The sequence below is a fragment of the Vespa crabro genome, chromosome 20, assembly GCF_910589235.1.
Source record: "Vespa crabro chromosome 20, iyVesCrab1.2, whole genome shotgun sequence".
NCBI classification, from domain to species: domain Eukaryota; kingdom Metazoa; phylum Arthropoda; class Insecta; order Hymenoptera; family Vespidae; genus Vespa; species Vespa crabro.
The window spans coordinates 2,299,994-2,319,242 of NC_060974.1; the positions used below are offsets into that span (position 1 = coordinate 2,299,994).

Here is a 19,249-nt window from a genome sequence, read left to right on the forward strand (position 1 = left end):
ATATTTAATAAACTACAATAAAATATTGAAATGAATACAACTGTTACTAGTCCATTAGAGATGGATCTTCTAATTGCACTGAATTGTATATTAGGAAAACAATTTATGGCCTGCAAGAGCAATGTTACATGGTATAATAATCGTATTAATAATCGAACTAATTTTTTTTTTCTTTTTTTTTCTTTTTTTTTTTTTTTTTTTTTGATAAGAGGTTATTAACGTGATGCATATATGTACGCGGCGGTAATAACTTCAGCACCCGACTTATACACGTAAATTTTCTTTATGAACCTCTTGCGCCAGAATTTAAGAAATTAATATACGTCGTTATATATGATCCATTTGATACACCAGCTTCGCTTATAATTGATAACTTTTCTATTTCGTATTATACAGAGTCTTACATTTTGTTTTGTTTTTTTTTTGTTGTTGTTATTGTTGTTTTTTTTTCTCCATAAATATGATGCTTGGCCTGTATTTAAGTGGACATAAGAATTTTCTTCTGTTCGCACAACCACGATGGGAATACGGTCTGACGATGCTGGCTGCATCCTTACACAGTTAAGTAAAGTAATAATTCGACTATCTTACCTAGAATAAAGATATCAAATAATATAATAATTAATTAATGATACGTAGATTATAAATTTAAATATATAGGAGTGTTGCACGAAATTAGTGCAATGCTCGCAAGTGCCGTAGATTAAGCGGCGAACATAAGAGATCGATCTATATCATGAGAGAAAAGAGGGCACAAAGAATGATATTATGCTGCCACACATTCACGAGTTGGCGCTCTCTCTTTACAGTTGAGATGTAAAACACGTGCTACTTTGTAGCAGCATGTATTTTATTTACTGATTTTAGCTCATATATTCCTCGTAGATTATGAGGCATAAGATTGGCGATACACATGGCGATGCTAAATGCATCACTGATATAAAATTTACTTATATCTAGTAAACGTCCTCTGGGAGAGCTAAAGTATGTATATATATATATATATACTTATATATATATACATATATATATGTATATATTTATGTATATATATATATGTATATATAAATACATACATATATATATATATATATATATATATATATATATATATAATATAGTTTTATAGCAATATCAATTTTTTTTTTTTTTACTATCGTAATATAAAGTATTTATATGTAAACTTGCGTTCTCATTAAACTATATTTACATTCCTTTTTTTATTATCATTACACACACCGAAGATAAGTTCCTAGAATCAGGTTGCGCACTTAAGCTTATCTAGCGCATAATATCACCACAGAGAGAAAAACCTACGTGGTGAGGCTAACATCATTGATTTTTTTTGCACTTTTTCTGATAAAGTATATCACATTCCGAAACGTACGTAGTAATAAGATAAATATCTAGTTTGAACCCATTATGAACAAAGAGAAGTCTGGACAAATTAAAAATAAAACAAATTGCGAACAAATTTATACAAAGTATAAAAACCGTGTTTTATCGTTGTTTTGTGATTTGGAATAGAAGAGAGAAAAAAAAAAAGAAAAAAAAAAGAAAGAAAAAAAAAAGAAAAAAGAAAAATTCTTTTTATATATATTTGAATTAGTGGTTTCAACCTGAATATAATGCGACAGCGAAAAAAGAAAGACGCGCGGCGGTGATTTTCCCATCCATTTCTAGGAAAGGTGGAATGAGTGTTGACCTTCTTGTGCTGCTATTCTTAATTTTTCTCGCATTATTTCCAAGGTAGTATAGTCAGGCAATTTTAAATAATTTACGCAAGTCATTACAGATGGTAAAAAGTCATCAGTTTTCATCGATGGATCGAAAGTTTTCCGCACTATCGTTAAGGGTGGGGTCAAACTCTTAAAGCCTGTAAAAAATATAATTTAATATAATTTATTAAAAATTATAATAAAATAAAAAAAATTTATGATTATCAAATTTATTACTAAATATTAATAAGCGATAGAATAATTAAAAAAATAATGAATAAATAAATAAATAAATAATATATATATATATATATACATATACATATACATATACATATACATATACATATACATATACATACCTCCAACAGGTAATCGTGGTGATCCAGTAACAAATTGAATAAATTGTCTTTGCTCCTCGCTATTGTATTTGGATAAGACTTCAAATAAGAAACGTATAGCCCGAGAATCTGGTGTATAACCATGATCTGTACGGCAACATTCCAAAAGGGTTTTTGTATCCCATTGGCCACCACCTTGCGTATGTCCGCAGAATACAGCTTCCAATTCTTCTGGGAAAAATAATCGCAATTGCGCCGGCGGAAATACCGATTCGAATCCTTCTCGAAACGCTTCCATTTGTCTAAAAACTCCTTCGTAGAGGAACCAATGTGTTACCAACTGTAATATGATATATTTATTCAGTTTTAATCTTCATATAATATATATAGAAAAAAAAATGAAGAAACGTGTAAAGCATATGACGAATTATTTAATAATAAGGCTTTTTTCTATTCTTCTTACGATATATACCTTGATATATTGATCCAAATTATGAATGGTGACAGGTATGTCACTTCCTCCTTTCCTTAGTTCTATATTTTCGTAACCTGGTAATTCGAAGACAAGTCCAAGTTCAGAAATAGGACAACCGTCCAAATCTAGCGCTTCAATTCGTTGTGCTCTCTCCGTCATTCTTAAACTTTGATCTTTTTCCATTATTTCTTTTCGTCTTACCACTTCTTGCAATTTCGTGAGGGTACGATGTATATCAGGACAAACGTATATTAAATCTGCTAAAGTAAGCGTATGCTCTTCTCCCAACAACCAACGATAAAATGTTAAACTAAATGGTAGATCCAACTAAAAAAGAAAGAATCATAATAGTTTATTAAAGTACTAATTTACTATAAAAGAGGTACTTCGAAATTGAAAACATACCATTCTTGAGTCATATATTGCTTTTGCCATAAATTTACCAAGAAATTTAAATTTAGTTTTGAGTTTCGCGAGATGTGACACTTTAGTACTCCACGGTATTGGTGTTGCAAAGAGTCCATGCATAGGATTAACGTAACCTGTCTCCGTAGGGTTTGAACTACCATGCCAGAGATCCAAGTCAGCACGTTGAAGTTCTTTAGAAACTAGCGCATAAAATTCTAAAGTTGGGCCCAAGCCAGTTCCGACCTGTAAAAAAAAAATAAAGGAAAAAAAAATGAATAAATAAATCTATTCAATAACATAATAATGAATGATTATAAACAGTATATTTTCTGTCAAAGAAAAATATAAAATGAACCTCATTGACATATTGCACTTCAAGAAGAGCTTTGCTGGAAGCTAAGTCTTGAATAACTTGTTCCGCTTGTTTCAAAATGTCCGTTCTGGAAATGGTTCTTTTTCTTCTTTCTAAACGCGGAGTAACACGTTCTTGACTGTCAGATCCTGACAATTCTGGAGCAGAGTCTAGAAGACGCTGGAGTGCTCTATCACGATCAAAGGATGTTGCGTATAATAGCAATTGCCTCGTTTCAAATGGGAATAGAAAAGGGCTATAAAAACAGATAATAATATTTTATATATAAATATCAGAGAATAAACATTATATCTAAGAATTATTTATATAACTTACCATACTGTTGCTATTTGCTGCAACCATGATGGTAAATTTCCAGTCATAATAACTAACGGGTCCTGTAGTTGTCTACTCGCCTTTGCCGCTATCTTGTTATTTATGAAATCTTGTGGAGACAATAGGCTCATACTTTTCAGATGAGGAAATAGAACACCCCAATGACGATTAAGTGCATGTAAAAGCCGCAATAGACATAAGCCGTCTAAAGAAGCATCCGATATAGTTACAGATGGTGGCAAAGATGGAGATAGATAAGGAGTAAGTGGACATCGTTGCGCTGGTACTATTCCTTCCAACCAAAGACTATCTTCTTTTCGCTTTGAACTGATCTTTGTACTCTTGCCTTTGCCTTTTCTACTACCGCATTGTGAACTCGATCCTGGTTTGGAAGATGTCGTGGCCTCGTCCTCTGGTACAGGTCTGAATAAGAAAATAAATGTAACAAGTTTAAAATAACACTAAGAACTTTTTGTCACGTTAACTATTTTATTCTAAAATCAAATTTATCATTAATTGACCCTAACAAATATCAAGAAAATATGCATTTATAATTATAATAGTGCCTCTGCTTTAACATCTCCAAGAGAGCAACTGGTTTATACAAACTTACATTGAAAGAAACAGGGATAACAAAAATTGCTCTAAAAGTGATAATTATGCATTCAAAATATGGACCTTTTATTTAATGTTTTCGAAAGGATTTTCCTGCGACAAGAGCCTTCCTTGATATATGTTGTCATTTATTTGATATGATTTGGCAGTAACTACAATATTTTTTACTGCAAAAAATATTTAGCTGGAAATATATATCCCTTTAAGATTGAAAGGGCAAAAATCTCACTTGTACACTTGTTGCAAACTTCAGCAATCAGATGAGTCAAAGATCAAGAGTATCCTTCAGAAATAAGCCATATAATTATTACCAGTATTTAAGCATATTATTAAAAAATTAAACAATACCTGTAATATATCGTATGAGTTTGCACCCATACTGCATCGTGTCCCAAAGGAGGTTCACCATCTGCTTCTGCTTCTGAATGATCTATACCAGAACAACCAAATTGTCTTACTGCCTGGTATACGGTCATATTAAAAGGTAATACTTCATCCCCTATCAAAAATTGGAGCTTGTGTTTTGCAGAGCCTTGACTTATAACAACTGCTGCCTATAAATTAAAATGAAAATAAAAACAAAAAAACAAAATATATATATATGTATGTATATAATAATAATAATAATAATAATAATAATAATAATAATAATAATAATAATAATAATAATAATAAAAAAATAAAAAATAAAAAAAAAAACAAAAATAAAAAGTAAAATACAACTTGTAGTACAAATTAACAAACATAAATTAACAAAGAATAATGTATATGTATTTCAAACTTACCAAGGTATCATCTATATCATCTTCGCTATTATCATCGTCACTAACCAAAGATTCTGCATCCCGTATTCTACCGTAGCCACGAACCATTAAATATCGTTCTATTGCTTGCACTAACGCAAGAGGATCAATTTTTACAGTACCTCCCTTCCATTGTTTTAAATTATTACAATCTGGATGCCGCTGAAGATTGCACTGTATCATAATAATTATTAAATCACATTTTTTTGATTTGTACAATTTTTTATTAGTATGCCTTTTTTTAAGAGAGAAAAAGAGAAAGAGAGAGAGATAAATTTTTATCAAAATGTTGTACCTTCAACTGATGCGTATTGAAAAATTTAAGAGCACTAGTTCCTCCACGTCCAGCACCGGATCCAGCTGGTAGATCATGAACCTTTACTGGAAATTGTTCCAACTGTGCAACGCAACTGTTCAATTTTGCGACAAGAGCACCGAATGCTCCCGGTTGAAGATCTACGACATTGTTGTCTTGCTGTATCTAGAGATTGTAGCAAATAAAATTGATTGAAATTTCGTCAAATTAAAATAAAAGAAGGGGGGAAGGGGAAACAGAGAAAGCAACACTTTCTTACAGTAGACTCTGCAAATAGTTGCCAGAACATCCGTAAACGATCATAACGATTTCCAGGTGCGTCTGTGGTTGTGAGGTAGTTCAACAAAGCTTTTATAAGACCACTATAATTCATTTCGAACGGAGATATATCACTTTCTAGTACAATATCTCGTAATTCGGTAAGCGCTGAGAACATTTCATCTAATTGCTATCGAACACACAAGGACAAATGTTTAATAAATATAATTTTGTTTATATTAAAGAAAACGAAACATTTTAATGATTTTATTTATACTTACATTTGATTGTAATCGTTGTATTGCAGCTGTAAGTCGCGCAAGAACCGTTAACGCTGGATGGGTGCAAGGTGCATCATCTTGATATCTTGCTAGGAATTGAGCAGCTTGTTCGCGTACCCATGCTTTTGCCTTATCCCGATTACCACCTGATAAATTTGGATTACTTGGTGGTTTTGATAAACTGGTTGATGAACTTGTGTCTCTCTTATCACTAACAGTGCTTGACGATGACGATTTTCTTCCCCATCTAGCAGGATTAAGATTTCCCAAAAATCGATTATTCTTTTGTGTAAAACCAGTGAAAAGTGATTCTGGTTGTTGCGTTTGCTGCGTCCCAGTACCACCCAATCTAGAGAACCGACCTTTCTTGTTTTGACGTTTTCTTTTCAAAACATCTCCGATCCTTCTAATAAAATAATAGCGTTAAAATTATAGAAGAGAGGGAGAGAGAGAAAGAAAGAGAGAGACAGAGAGAAACAGAGAGAAAGAGAGAGAAAGAGACGAATAAATTGCGAAAAAAAATAAAAATAAAAAAAAGAAAAAAAAAAAAGAAAAAAAAGTCAGTTCAGTTTCTATGTTACAATATTCTGTACTTACAGATGAGCACTTTGCGGTGTACTTGCATCTTCTACGGTGGTATTCAAATCTGTCCTACTATGTGTATCCATTGAAGGGGTAAGATTTGGCTTCATTTGACATGTTGCAACTGCGCCAAATAATATATTACCATTTGTTGATGGAGAAGCAATAGGTGACGTAGCACTACTAGAGGACAACATCATGGTGGAAGAAATAGGTGTAGACGGACCTGGTTGTGGACTTGGTAATGATGTACCTGTCCGAAAGATAATATACGATATGTTTACAAATGATTTTACTATTTAATTGATAATGTTTTTATAATTACGACTCACCAGAAGAGCACTTGGGCGGTGAAACTCCAAGAGGTATTTCAGGATCAGCTAATTGCCGTATTTGATGTAAGACACCTTCACGATGGAAATGGACCCCAAATACTTGCGGTAATCTTTTCATTAAGATACTTGCCATTTGTAGAGCTCCTATAACTATTCGTAAATCTTGCGACGCTAACATTCCTGCTATATGCGATGATACAACTTGATTTTTCAAAACATCCTGATATAAACAAAATGAACAATCAATAAATTATATAAATGTTTAAATATATCATTTTGTACTAACCTTTAATAAATCGGTTGAGGCATAATATACCATACGAAGAAGTGCACGTAAACATTTACATTTTACAGCAGGCCCGGCCGAACTACTATAAACTTCGTAGAGTACGGAGAATAAAGTTCGTATAAAAGATACCAGCCATTCATTTGTCTCGATAACTGGAGGTACTACGTCCATGCTATAGAATAATGAAAAACTTAATGATTTTGAATTTACTTTTAAATATATAGATATTTAAAAGTTCTAAAAATTCATTACCTAGATGAGCAAGTAGGACTTTTACCCTCAACAGGATGAGCATTCACTCTACGAAATATACTCCGTGCCATTCCAATATCCTCATTAATCTGCTTCATCACAGTTAAATCTATTGTATATGTCCTTCCTAGAGTAGAAAGACATATTTCATCTTCACCATTTTGAAATGCCATCTGAAAATAATCAAACAATATGACACGGTGATACTGATATATTTTTCGTACATAAATTTATTATATTTAATTGTACAGACAATAATTACTTTTCATAATACCTCAATAATCCTAGAATCAATAGTGCTGAATGGATGACAGCAATGCCTTTCATCACGCCACTCCCAATGGACTGTTTCTTGTTGACTACTGGTCCTTTCGAGTAAACTATTTACACTGAATATACCATCAGTCGGTAGCGGAGGCATAAGTTCCTCAATTAAACAAGTAATTTCAAACCATTCTTGTGGTGAACGTGGTACTAACTCTACATCTTCAGTTTTTATTTCCAAAGATCCAGTTAAAAGATAACTTAATGTGAAAGCTATATTTTGTTGTAAAAGCAGCTGTGCCAAATCAGGACAGCGATTTGATATCACAGATAACATTCGTAGCACTGTTATGAAGTTGCCAATACTGTTTACAGGTGGTGTAATCATGAGCTGAAATAATTAATTGTATAATATAAATATTATTAACGAAATTATAGATTATTCAGCTAAAAATTAGTGATCTACATACCAACTGTTGTAAATTTTGCAAAAGTTCCGCATTGATAATTTTATGTAACATAACTGGGTCATGTTGAAAACTGTCAACCAATCGACTGAAAGCTTGGCAAACACATTCAACACTTTTTTTATCCTGATTCGTCAGTCTGTTTGTTAACAATGGTAAGCTCTCTGCGACTAGATGAAAATCATCAGGATGAAGATTTTGACAACAATTAGCTGTGATTGTTAATGCTGCGCGTTGAGCCGTGATATTGAAGAAATCAACAAATTTCAAACAAGCTGATACACCACCCTAATCAAATAAAAATATAGGATACATGGGAGATCAAACAAGTTTTGAATATATTTACTTATATTTATAAATAGATAAAAACATACCGCGTGTAATATTGTTTTGCTATGTCGACGAGATAACATAGCCAAAGCAGTTAAGCATTGTTCAGCAACGTCCATACATTCAATTGATTCTAACTTCTGTAGAAATACTGGTACAGCATCAACAACAACGGTAGAAGATCGAGGCAAAGCTTCCATCATGTATGTCAAAGCACGACAAGCATGTGTCATTATAACGAAGTTGTGCTCTATTCCAAGTAAATTTATTAAAGCTGCAACGACTTGTTTAACAGGAAAACCTGTTAATGTATCTTCATTTCCCATAACAAGTATTTCTCCCATTCCTATGACAGCTTGTAATTGTTCGCCTTCATCATCAACAGCTTGTAAGCCAGCAAGGAGCTGTTGTGCTTTTGCAGCTGATAAAAAATAATTTATAAACATTAGCAAAATTATTTTTGTAAGATAATTCAAATTATGCGCTTTAACTTAATAGAAATGGTGATTACTGACATATAAATGTTATACTTTGTCATGATTTCTAAGAATGTCAACATTGTTAATATTAATACCTGAGCTTGCTCCCATACTTCTATTTAGAAGATGTTGCATTCGTGACCCCAATGCACCAAATACATGAGGAGGTAAACCTCTAGCTTCTAATAATGCTTGTAATCTCCCAACTTCACCATCATCACTTTCACTATCTCCTGTTGTACCAGATAATCCAGATGGTCCTCCACTCGCTTATTTAAAAAGCAACAAATTATTTAATTTTATTAATTAAATATATTTTATCTTATTAACTAAATTAATCTCAATATATATTTTTTTAATAAACATTACCAGTAGCAGATGTTACAGCTGATCCAGCTTCATCTTCACCCGTTGTAGTAACTAACTGACTACCAGGAATAGAAGATGATACAGATGTTGGTGTAGCACTATTAGTAATAGATTCATTCCCTGACATTATATTTCCGGTACCTCCAGAAGTACTTTCCACCATTGATTTCCGTGCTCGTGACGAAGAGCGATGTCTAAATTTGGATTAAAATTATTATAATTCAATGTAAATAAGTTTTTGAAAAATTATTCAAAAATTACCTTGAGCTAGAACAGGAACCCGTCGTGGAGTCTTTTTTATGTTTTCCTGAAGTCTTGTTACTCGATGGCAGTTCCTTAGGTTGTTCACTTAAGAGTTTTATACGCGAACGAAGTGGATGTTTTTGTGTAGGATGAGGGTGTGCAGGGGTGGCAGTAGCGGTGGCAGACACAGCTGGATTGGTAGTGGCTGTTGATGTAATGCCACTAGTGCCTGCCCCGTCATGTGCCAACGCCCCCCCACCACTCTCCACAGAATTGCTAGCTGTGTTACCCACTCTGACGTTGGACTTCACACCCAAGATTTGACTACTCGTACTGCTACTTGTACAGGTTGCACCACCGTGTGCTTTGGACCCTACAATATTTAAATAACATATGATTACTTAATTGCATGAAAAATAATAGAATATAGCTTTTTCAAACATTACTGATGCATTAGAAGTTATTTTAACTTTAATATTTATCACATGATAATCTCATTGTCTACATTAGAAATATTATTATGTGTAGACTTCTTTTTCTTTTTTTTTTTGTTTTATATATATATATTAGTGCATGTAAAATTTTAAGATTTGTGCTATTCGTCTTAATTTTCCCTGAACAATTGTGAAACTCAAACATTTTCGCAAGTTAAATATTAATAAAGAACAACAAAAATATTAAATGTACAAATACTTTTTTTTTTTTCCCCCTAATAAATAAGTTATAAATAAGATCATGTGTGAGCCAAAGAAATATATTCAACTGTTTCTCTTGATTTTAATTATTTGACTAATAATAAGTACTTGTTCATCTTTTCTTTTCTTTTTTAGAAGAAGTACTTTTAATCAAATATAATGACAATATTATATTTTTAAAATGTATGTTTCTGAAACTCATAGCTAATTATTAAATATGGCATATTATTCATAAGTTACATCGTAAAAATTCATCTATGTATGTAGACAATACACAATGAAAACTTATTTATTATTTAATGATAAATTTATCATATTACATCCGGAGAAATAAATATCATTTTAATTTCTTTTATATATATATAGAGCAATACGCTTCCAAAATGAATACTTTGTTTTCAATCATAATTTAAGACGACAAATTAAAAATAAGGCATATGTTTTAGTTAACACATTTTTTTTCTACAGAACATTTTTTATTTTATTTTAGTCTCTTCCAATAGATTTTAATGTAAAATTCCTTCAATTTTTTATATTTTTAATTCTAATTCTAATAATGTATAATTTTATTATCAAATGCTATATCAAATGCTATTATCAAATGCTATATCAAAAAGCTGATCAATTATTAAATTAATATGATATAATATAAAATTTATTATTATTTATACGGAGAGATTCTTTGAATTTTATTAATGTTATATTAATAAGAATCATTTATAAGAAACTTCACGAAAATGTTTGCATATAGTTTATATAAATTATATTGGTCTATATTTATATCATAACCCAAATAATAATGTTATATCATGATATTATTAATATCAAATTTGAATTGATTAAATTTGTTGAAATAAAAGTTCTATAGGAAAAATTAATTTATGATTAAAAAGTGGTATATATATATACTAAACAGAAAAATAAATGATCATTTAAATTATATTTTTTTATTAAATACTATCCAGTAAAAGAACTCAATAATTATAAGAACTGCACTTTATATACATACATACATACATACATACATACATACATACATATATATATATATAATCTCATGCATAAATAGAAGGAAAAATAAACTTTTTCAATCTTGTTTGAATAAGAGAAACCTTGCATGTAGATGTAGGAAGATTTATATAATGTAGTTCAATAAATGTAGCATATCCTTTTCTTTAAATATCTATACCTTGTATTTATAAGAGAAAATAAGGGGAAGAGAGAAAATGTGGTACGAATTGTGTACTCCTTAAGCTTACCTTCTTGATGGTACGTTTGTGTTGATATTGGAAAAAGTGCTTTGACAGCAGACACAAATCCTTCCAGACATTCGCTCATCCTCAGGCCTAATGATACAGTCTGATCTATGACTTTTATTTTAATAATGCTACCTTCTTTATTTTTTATGATATTTCTGATAAAATCCTTTCTCTATAATTTTAAATCTATCTTTTCCCTACTTTGTATATGTAAGGAATTGTACAATGTGTTATTGCAATGTTCATGCAAGATATTTTCTTATATTTATTTAAATTAAAATAAATAAATCAGAGAATAAAGATTATTATAAAATTCGTATGAAATATATTTATAAATTTAATGTTTGTGCAGTTCTATTTATAACTAATAGCATTTTAATATGTTGGCATTTACTATATAAAACATTTCATTATATGTAAAGAATGTTATTATATAAATTCAATAAACCAAAATAACAATGACAATTATATACATGTAGCTATTAAAAAAGCATATTATATCACTTAAAAAATTCTGCACATGCACACTAATATATTTAATATAATTATGTAAGTGTAAATCCATATATTTAATTATGAAATTAATATTTAATGAATAAAATAACACTTTAAATTAAAATGCGTATTGCTCTTAAAGTCACTTATTTGCATGTTAACAACATCATGTTGGTCACATTGCCAAACACATATGGTAGATGTAAATTTAATATATAAAATTGATCTTAATATGCTGCACTTGTGCCATACCACATAATATATATACATATATATATTATGCTTCATAAGTTGATAAATATTAGAGTATAAAAATGGCTAATTCTAAAATCTTATATAACCTTTTATATAAGAACTAGGTTGTTCTTTCTTCTAAGCAAATCAGTTTACACTTGTCATAAATAATATAATATATGTTGATTGTGGAGTATATGAAGAATAATCAATAATAGAGAATCTCACTATTTAATTTTTAATACTTAATTTTTAAATTTCAAGTGTAAAATTTCATTTTAAGAAAAAATTAGGTTAATTCTAATGATAATATTCAAGGAAGTTTTATACATTACCTATCCTTTATATATCTTTACAATCAACATTTTATTTAATATAAAAATTTATATACTAACCTCTTTCCCTTGACGTAGTTGAATTGCTAGAAACAGGAGTAGCACTCGATGATGATGCCAAGTTGTTGTACGTTGAAGATGATTTTCGATTACTATAGCCACTATTTAATGATAAGTTGTAGCTACTGCTTGCTTGCAATAAAGTTGCTGAATTTTGTGGAGTACGAGAACGAGTCCGCGAAGCTACACAATCTATAGCTGTCAAGTTTAACTCTGGCAAACTTGTTCTCGTGTTACGAACTCTTGTATTACCACTAATACCACAATTAGACTGCTGAACCTTGTGTTGCAGTCTCCAATCTGTATCTAAGAAAAAATAACTAATTCATATGGATATTCTGATTAATGTAACAAATTCTTGATGTAACAAATCACTACACGATAATAACTATTTCACGTATTGGAATTACCTAGGAATGGTCCTAAACCACTTCCATGATTTCTACGTTCACCCTTTATCTTGTCTTCTCCTTTTGAAGAATCTATAGAATGTCTATGTGCAGATGTGTTGTCAAGGTCCTGAGGTGGTTGCGGATCACCAATAGTTTGTCTGCGTCTTTTCTCTTCTACTGGCACTGGGATACTACTACTTTGTCGCTTTCTATAGCCACTTGTACCACTGCCTGAGCTTTTCCCTCTAATTTTAGAGGTACCTGCTGAAGCACTGGCCTTCTCTACAGACCCCCCTGACAACAACTGATCTTGTTGATCTGCCATAGATTAATTGACTCATGCCACTATACTGCCTGTAACAAAAGCAACAAATTGTAATTATTATAGATGATATAACAGTATATTAATATAATCTTATATATTTTTATATATCCATGGAATGCTTTATATCTTGTACATATATAATTTTCAAATTTGATTGGAAAGTGTATTTGTATATATATATATATATATATATATATATATATACATATATATGTGTTGTCTATATATATATATATATACATATATATATATACATATATATGTGTTGTCTATATATATATATATATACATATATATATAGATATATATATATACACATATATATATAGATATATATATATATAATAATAATAATCGAATATATATATTTTTCTACTTGAACTAAAAACAAAAAGATGATAATTCTGCAGCAAGTTTGTCAATGCATAACCTGAGGGATCAATACATATCTTTGTTCTCAATTATTAACACTTGAAATGTTGCTGATATACTGTTAAAGAGCATGAAGCTTTGAATCTTTTCATAAAGCAATATATCTCAACTGTCCAATCAAATAATATTATTAATCTTAATCATTATAATAAATAATTAAAATTGAAATAGAAAACAATTTTGTTAGGAAAGGAGATATAATGGAAGAAAAAAAAAAAAAAAAAAGAAAAAAAAGAAAAAAAAAGAAAAAAAATGTGAATATGTTTCTCCTATATTTTCCCATAAGGCATGTTTGCTACCAATTTTTATTAATAAAGCATCAATAATTAATGCTTGGAACGTTTGTACGAAAAAAAAAAAATGCAAAATTTGAACACTTAAAATATACAAACCGTGTTAAATCGCTGCGCACTGTGATAAGAAGACCGTGACTAAATAACACGCAATTAATGTTTTTCCTACGCAGCGAAAGAGATAGTATACCAAAGGCAGAATCATAACAAACACTGTAACTGAAGTCCATCCGCGATAAGGGTAACAATGCAAAATTGTGCCATTGACATCTGTACGAACGCTTTGTGAAAGATCTGAGATGAATAGTGAGAATAACAGTCGCGAGAGAAATGAGTAAATCGAAAAAGATCGAAGATAGATATAAAGGAATTTAACAAAGAGACTCATAAGCAGCGATCCACCATTTGCTTGCAAGCAAGTAATGGAGGACGAGTTCTTTTTCCACCACTACCTCCCCCCTTCTCACTCTCTGTCCTCTATCAGTCTTACTCTTTCCCTCCCCTCCTATCTTGTGAACTACTCTCTCGCTCTCGAAGCCCAGTGTGTGTGCTGTATGACCTCAGGTACACCAAAAAAGAAAATCCCTCGCATGAGGGCAGAAACGACCGGTCCTTCCCCCCGAGGGGATGACTATTGTGCGTATTACCTGAATGTCGGTACAACATGCCCAGGGCATTACGAGGAAAATGTTCTCTTCTCACTCGCAAAAGCTTTCACGACAGTCTATGTCCTTCCTTTTATACATACGTCTATTCACCGTCCGGGAACAGGACTCACGCGCACGCAAACCTACGTTGGTGAGCGGCTCCAACGATGTGTCCCCCCCCTCACGCACAATGAGCCACACACCGAGAGACACGCCAAACGCGCACCACCGAGGTAGACTGAAAGCACGATTCCGTACGAGGAATGCGACGAGCCTCGTTACTAGCGGCGGGGTTGGTTAGAATTGGAAGTACGGAGAATGCTCCGCCTCCGTTTCCCCCACCACTAAAGAAAAGGAAAACGTCACATGCGCCGGACCAACCATAGCAGTGCGTTCCAAAATTCACTGCTTGGCGCGCTCTTTTGATCGTTCTACGTATTTCTTTAACGTTTACTCACGATATTACTAATAGTTACAGTCATATATTTATTATTTTCTTTCAAACCTAACAATCATTCAAATATTTAATGATCACCGATAAAAATTACGTATAATTTTTAGAAAATTTTGAATGCTTACGCATAGTCTTGCATATGTTTCCAAGCGGCGTTATCGTTATAACATGGTATAATTATGTAAAAATATACGACGAATTTCGATCTCTATCAAATATTTAAACGGAATAAAATTGAAATGAATATGAAAAAATCGATCGAATTTAGAAAGATCTCATTGTATTTTATACGTGTGTCTACAAATATATAGATAACTGCAAATATATAAACGAAAAAATCTAATAGTATGATACTTATCCGTTAAGAATTATCCGTTAAGAAAAATGATGCAATAGAAATATGGGAATATTAACAGGATATTTTCGCCATTAAATCGACGGATATTGAATATAAAGAACAGTTTGCATGTATAGATTCGTTTAATGACATTCACTTATACTCTATTAAATATACAAAAATGAAAATATAGTAATAAATAATTTTTCCTATTTGTGAATGTGTAAAACTGTTTATACCGTTAATAATCATGTATTTATACAACATGATAATTTACAGACCGTGTAACGACATCTCTACACTTCTATTAGAAATACGTATATTATCACACTTTTGTTCCCATGCATATTGTAAATGAACTTGAATGAACACGTCACAAAAATGTCACTCTCTTGAAATATTATATAAAACGTACATGAAATTCTTGATAATATGCGACGTAACCGCATAAAAAATAATATTACATGTCTAATTGCAATGAAATATCGTCACACATCGATTGTAGTGAAACGAAGAAGACGCAATATTGATATTCACTCAGCGAGCTCAGGTTACGTTCAAAGCGGAATCAGTATCGTTTGGATATTTGCATGTCGAGTTTACCTTTCATTCGTAGATGCTTGACAGGCTTTAAAATCAAACTCTAATAATCGCGTTAATAAAAACGGAGACGACAAGCACCAAATTTTTCGCGTAATAAAAACGTTCGTTAAAAGCACGCAACTTGACAACGATGATGTTGTAATAGGATGTCGGATGCTGGTTCTATTGTTTGACCTCGGGTTGAACGTAGTAACCACGATTGGCTGAAAACTTCATTTAGTAGTACCCAATTGGTTGCTGATAAATTGAACAGTTTTCTCAGGTTGTATCATAACAACTTGAGATAAATCAGCTGTGCCCGTAAATCACTCGATTAATTCAACTTTTATTATTACCGACACAGACACATCAATATTTTTTCTTTTCGATAGCACACTATTTTCGACAGCTTGCATTTACTCACCGAAAAAGGGAGCTCCTCCCTGGAAGTCGGACTCCAGTTACGCAATGCGATGCGCAAAGGGACACGTGAAGATACAGAGTGAGCTGTCAAGTCGATTCGAGTGTCGTCTGCTAAAATACTTTAACCTAAGATTATACGTGATACAAGATGTTCCATCGACATATAGAAATGAACATGTACATTTGCTTTTATGCCATAAAATTATCTCGTTATGATTGGTCGATACTTTCTTGTCGTTTCAACGGTGACCGATCAACGTTAAGAACATGGATATATGATAGTGCAATTTTAATATATTATATTATATTATATATATTATATATTATATATTACATATTATATGGATATGTATCATAAATGTATTCGTTTTTTGCTGTTAATATAATACATTACTTTTTACAGATACAATATACTGACAAATAAGAAATGATTCGATTATTAACAATAAACTTTCATTACGTCATATTGGCAATACTTTCGATAATTGCTAGTGATAAAATGAACAGAGTCTGATAGTCTAAATATTGAACAGTTATTTTCAAGACTAACCTTTGTTTCATAATTGGTAGTCAAAAATGTCAGCTGTTCTTTTAAAGAACTCTATTCAATCATCCAGTAAGATTCTTATTAATGTTCAGACAAATCATACATATTAATATATTTTATATCTCATAAATTATATTGCAGTGTAATTATGTAATAGCAATAATTTTTAATATTATTTTATGTTTCAGAATTACAAACAATACATTTTGCAAGTATTATTGTACAAGGAAATAATTATTCCGATCAGCCACGTATTATTAAAAATCCAACTACAGCCTCTTTAAAGAGAGGTACAGGAGGTCGTTCTTCTTTCAATGGAATAGTATGTACAATCTTTGGTAATACCGGCTTCGTTGGACGGTATCTGTGTAATCGTCTTGGGAAGATTGGAACACAGGCATGTCATACTTATGTACAACATGTAGCAGGATAAGTAAGAGTATATAGTTATAGTGAACTACATCGTAATTTATTTAATAAAACAATGATTGTTCGTATAGCGGTAGCTATCATTACATAATAGTATTTAATATTAATATGATTAATATTAATTTTTTTAAATAAAAGAAAAATTATATTTTCAGTTGATCCTTCCACATCGATCAGATTTTTATTTCAGTAAGCACCTTAAACTTTGTGGAGATCTTGGACAAGTACTTTTCCATCCGTTTGATTTACGAGACGAAGAATCTATCTTCAAATGCATGAAATATTCAAATGTAGTTGTTAATTTAATAGGTAAAGATTGGCCAACAAAAAATTTCTCTTATGAGGATGTACATGTAGAAGGAGCAAGACGAATTGCTAAGATTGCTAAAAAAGTTGGCGTGGAACGTTTAATTCACGTTTCCTCTTTAAATGCGTCTCCTAATCCTAAGGTAATTGATTGTCTTAAATAAATAAATATATCTATATAAAATAATGTTATATACAATTTACATTATGTCATTCACATAAATTAATATGATATAAATTTAAAATCATTGAGAAAGTTTGTCTTATTTTCTGTGATCTTTAAATTTTATGTTTATGATTGTTTAAATTAGATTTGATGAAAATTACAAATAAATTATTTTGTATTTTATAAGCCATTAGTTCTGAAAAAAGGCTCGCAGTTTTTAAAAACAAAATGGGAAGGTGAATGTGCTGTGAAAGAAGAATTTCCAGAAGCAACAATAATTCGTCCATCCATTATATATGGAATGCAAGACAGATTTTTGACTTATTATAGTCACAAATGGAATCAATTTATGCTGTATGTGTAAAAAAATGTTTCTATGTTTATAGAAATATGTAATTTACTTTCGAATACCTTAACAATTTTATATATATTTTATATTACAATAGTATTCCAGTACTATGGAAAAAGGGCGAACAAACAGAAAAACAACCAGTTCATGTAACCGATGTAGCTGCTGGTATAGTTGCTATCATATTAGATAATAATACTGCTGGAAAAACCTATCAATTTGTTGGGTATGTATCTTAAATAAGACATACACAAGAAATCAATGTTTTAATATCAAATGTTGTATGTTTTTAATCATGACATAAATAACTTTTTGTCTTTATATTAGACCTCGAAGATACAAATTAAGAAGTTTAGTTGAGTGGATTCAGAAATCAATAACAAAAGAATGGGAGAAAGAGGGTTCTCAAATATTAGATTTAGATAAAGCTTTACTCTTCCAGTTGAAAATATTTTTGAATGAAGCCATAGGCAATACGCACAGAATAAATCATTTACATTGGGAAGGAATAGAAAAAGTATGTATTATTTTATGGGGTACATAATTTAATTTATACTTATAATGATATAGAAAATTATTGCAACAGCTATAATAAATTAAGAGAAATTTTAAATACTTCTTTTTTACTTTCTATATATTTATTCTTTCTTTATTATGCATTATATAGGACAGTACAAGTGATGAAGTTTTAAAAGATCTACCTACACTGGAGGATCTGGGAATTGAGTTTGCTGTCCTTGAAGAATTAGGTGCATGGGATTTAAAATTATATCACAGACACACTTATTATGATAAATCTTATGAGGAATATAAAACAGTATCACCTCCAGAATGTATACCACTTTAATTAATATCAATTTTCAGAATAACATCATAGTTATGATAGAAAATAACAACTTATAATGAACATATTGTAAATTCATTATCTAATAAATTTCTGTATCATGTTCTAGTAAATAAATATTTACCACAGTAT

At 30.9% G+C, this 19,249-nt stretch overlaps 2 protein-coding genes across 12 annotated transcripts; one reads left to right on the forward strand and one right to left on the reverse strand.

Moving 5' to 3' along the window:
* Positions 1-355: 355 nt before the first annotated feature.
* On the reverse strand, positions 356-16,608 carry LOC124431208 (E3 ubiquitin-protein ligase TRIP12). Of its 11 annotated transcripts, none has more exons than XR_006943932.1 (26): positions 14,133-15,145; positions 13,002-13,337; positions 12,592-12,897; positions 11,468-11,572; positions 9,532-9,886; positions 9,271-9,464; positions 8,997-9,170; positions 8,467-8,843; positions 8,096-8,380; positions 7,636-8,016; positions 7,362-7,534; positions 7,107-7,281; positions 6,818-7,040; positions 6,501-6,738; positions 5,904-6,309; positions 5,624-5,812; positions 5,344-5,529; positions 5,031-5,222; positions 4,594-4,799; positions 3,631-4,053; positions 3,298-3,550; positions 2,940-3,185; positions 2,532-2,861; positions 2,081-2,399; positions 1,620-1,876; positions 356-591 (listed from the first exon to the last, which is right to left on the reverse strand). XR_006943932.1 is itself a non-coding variant. In XM_046978817.1 (26 exons), the coding sequence occupies exons 3-26, from the start codon at positions 13,306-13,308 to the stop codon at positions 1,680-1,682; spliced, it is 6,240 nt and encodes a 2,079-aa protein (XP_046834773.1). In that variant the 5' UTR covers positions 13,309-13,337; positions 16,075-16,277; positions 16,478-16,580; the 3' UTR covers positions 356-1,679. The 11 variants fall into 11 exon arrangements, 10 of the variants coding, with proteins under 10 accessions (XP_046834773.1, XP_046834771.1, XP_046834772.1 ...); XM_046978817.1 differs by lacking the exon at positions 14,133-15,145 and adding exons at positions 16,075-16,277; positions 16,478-16,580 and having other exon boundaries at positions 356-1,876; XM_046978815.1 differs by lacking the exon at positions 14,133-15,145 and adding an exon at positions 16,478-16,608 and having other exon boundaries at positions 356-1,876.
* Positions 16,609-16,932: 324 nt separating this feature from the next.
* On the forward strand, positions 16,933-19,234 carry LOC124431213 (NADH dehydrogenase [ubiquinone] 1 alpha subcomplex subunit 9, mitochondrial). The gene is made up of 7 exons (XM_046978834.1): positions 16,933-17,092; positions 17,212-17,420; positions 17,608-17,901; positions 18,112-18,278; positions 18,371-18,499; positions 18,601-18,790; positions 18,941-19,234. The coding sequence occupies exons 1-7, from the start codon at positions 17,053-17,055 to the stop codon at positions 19,118-19,120; spliced, it is 1,209 nt and encodes a 402-aa protein (XP_046834790.1). The 5' UTR covers positions 16,933-17,052; the 3' UTR covers positions 19,121-19,234.
* Positions 19,235-19,249: the final 15 nt, after the last annotated feature.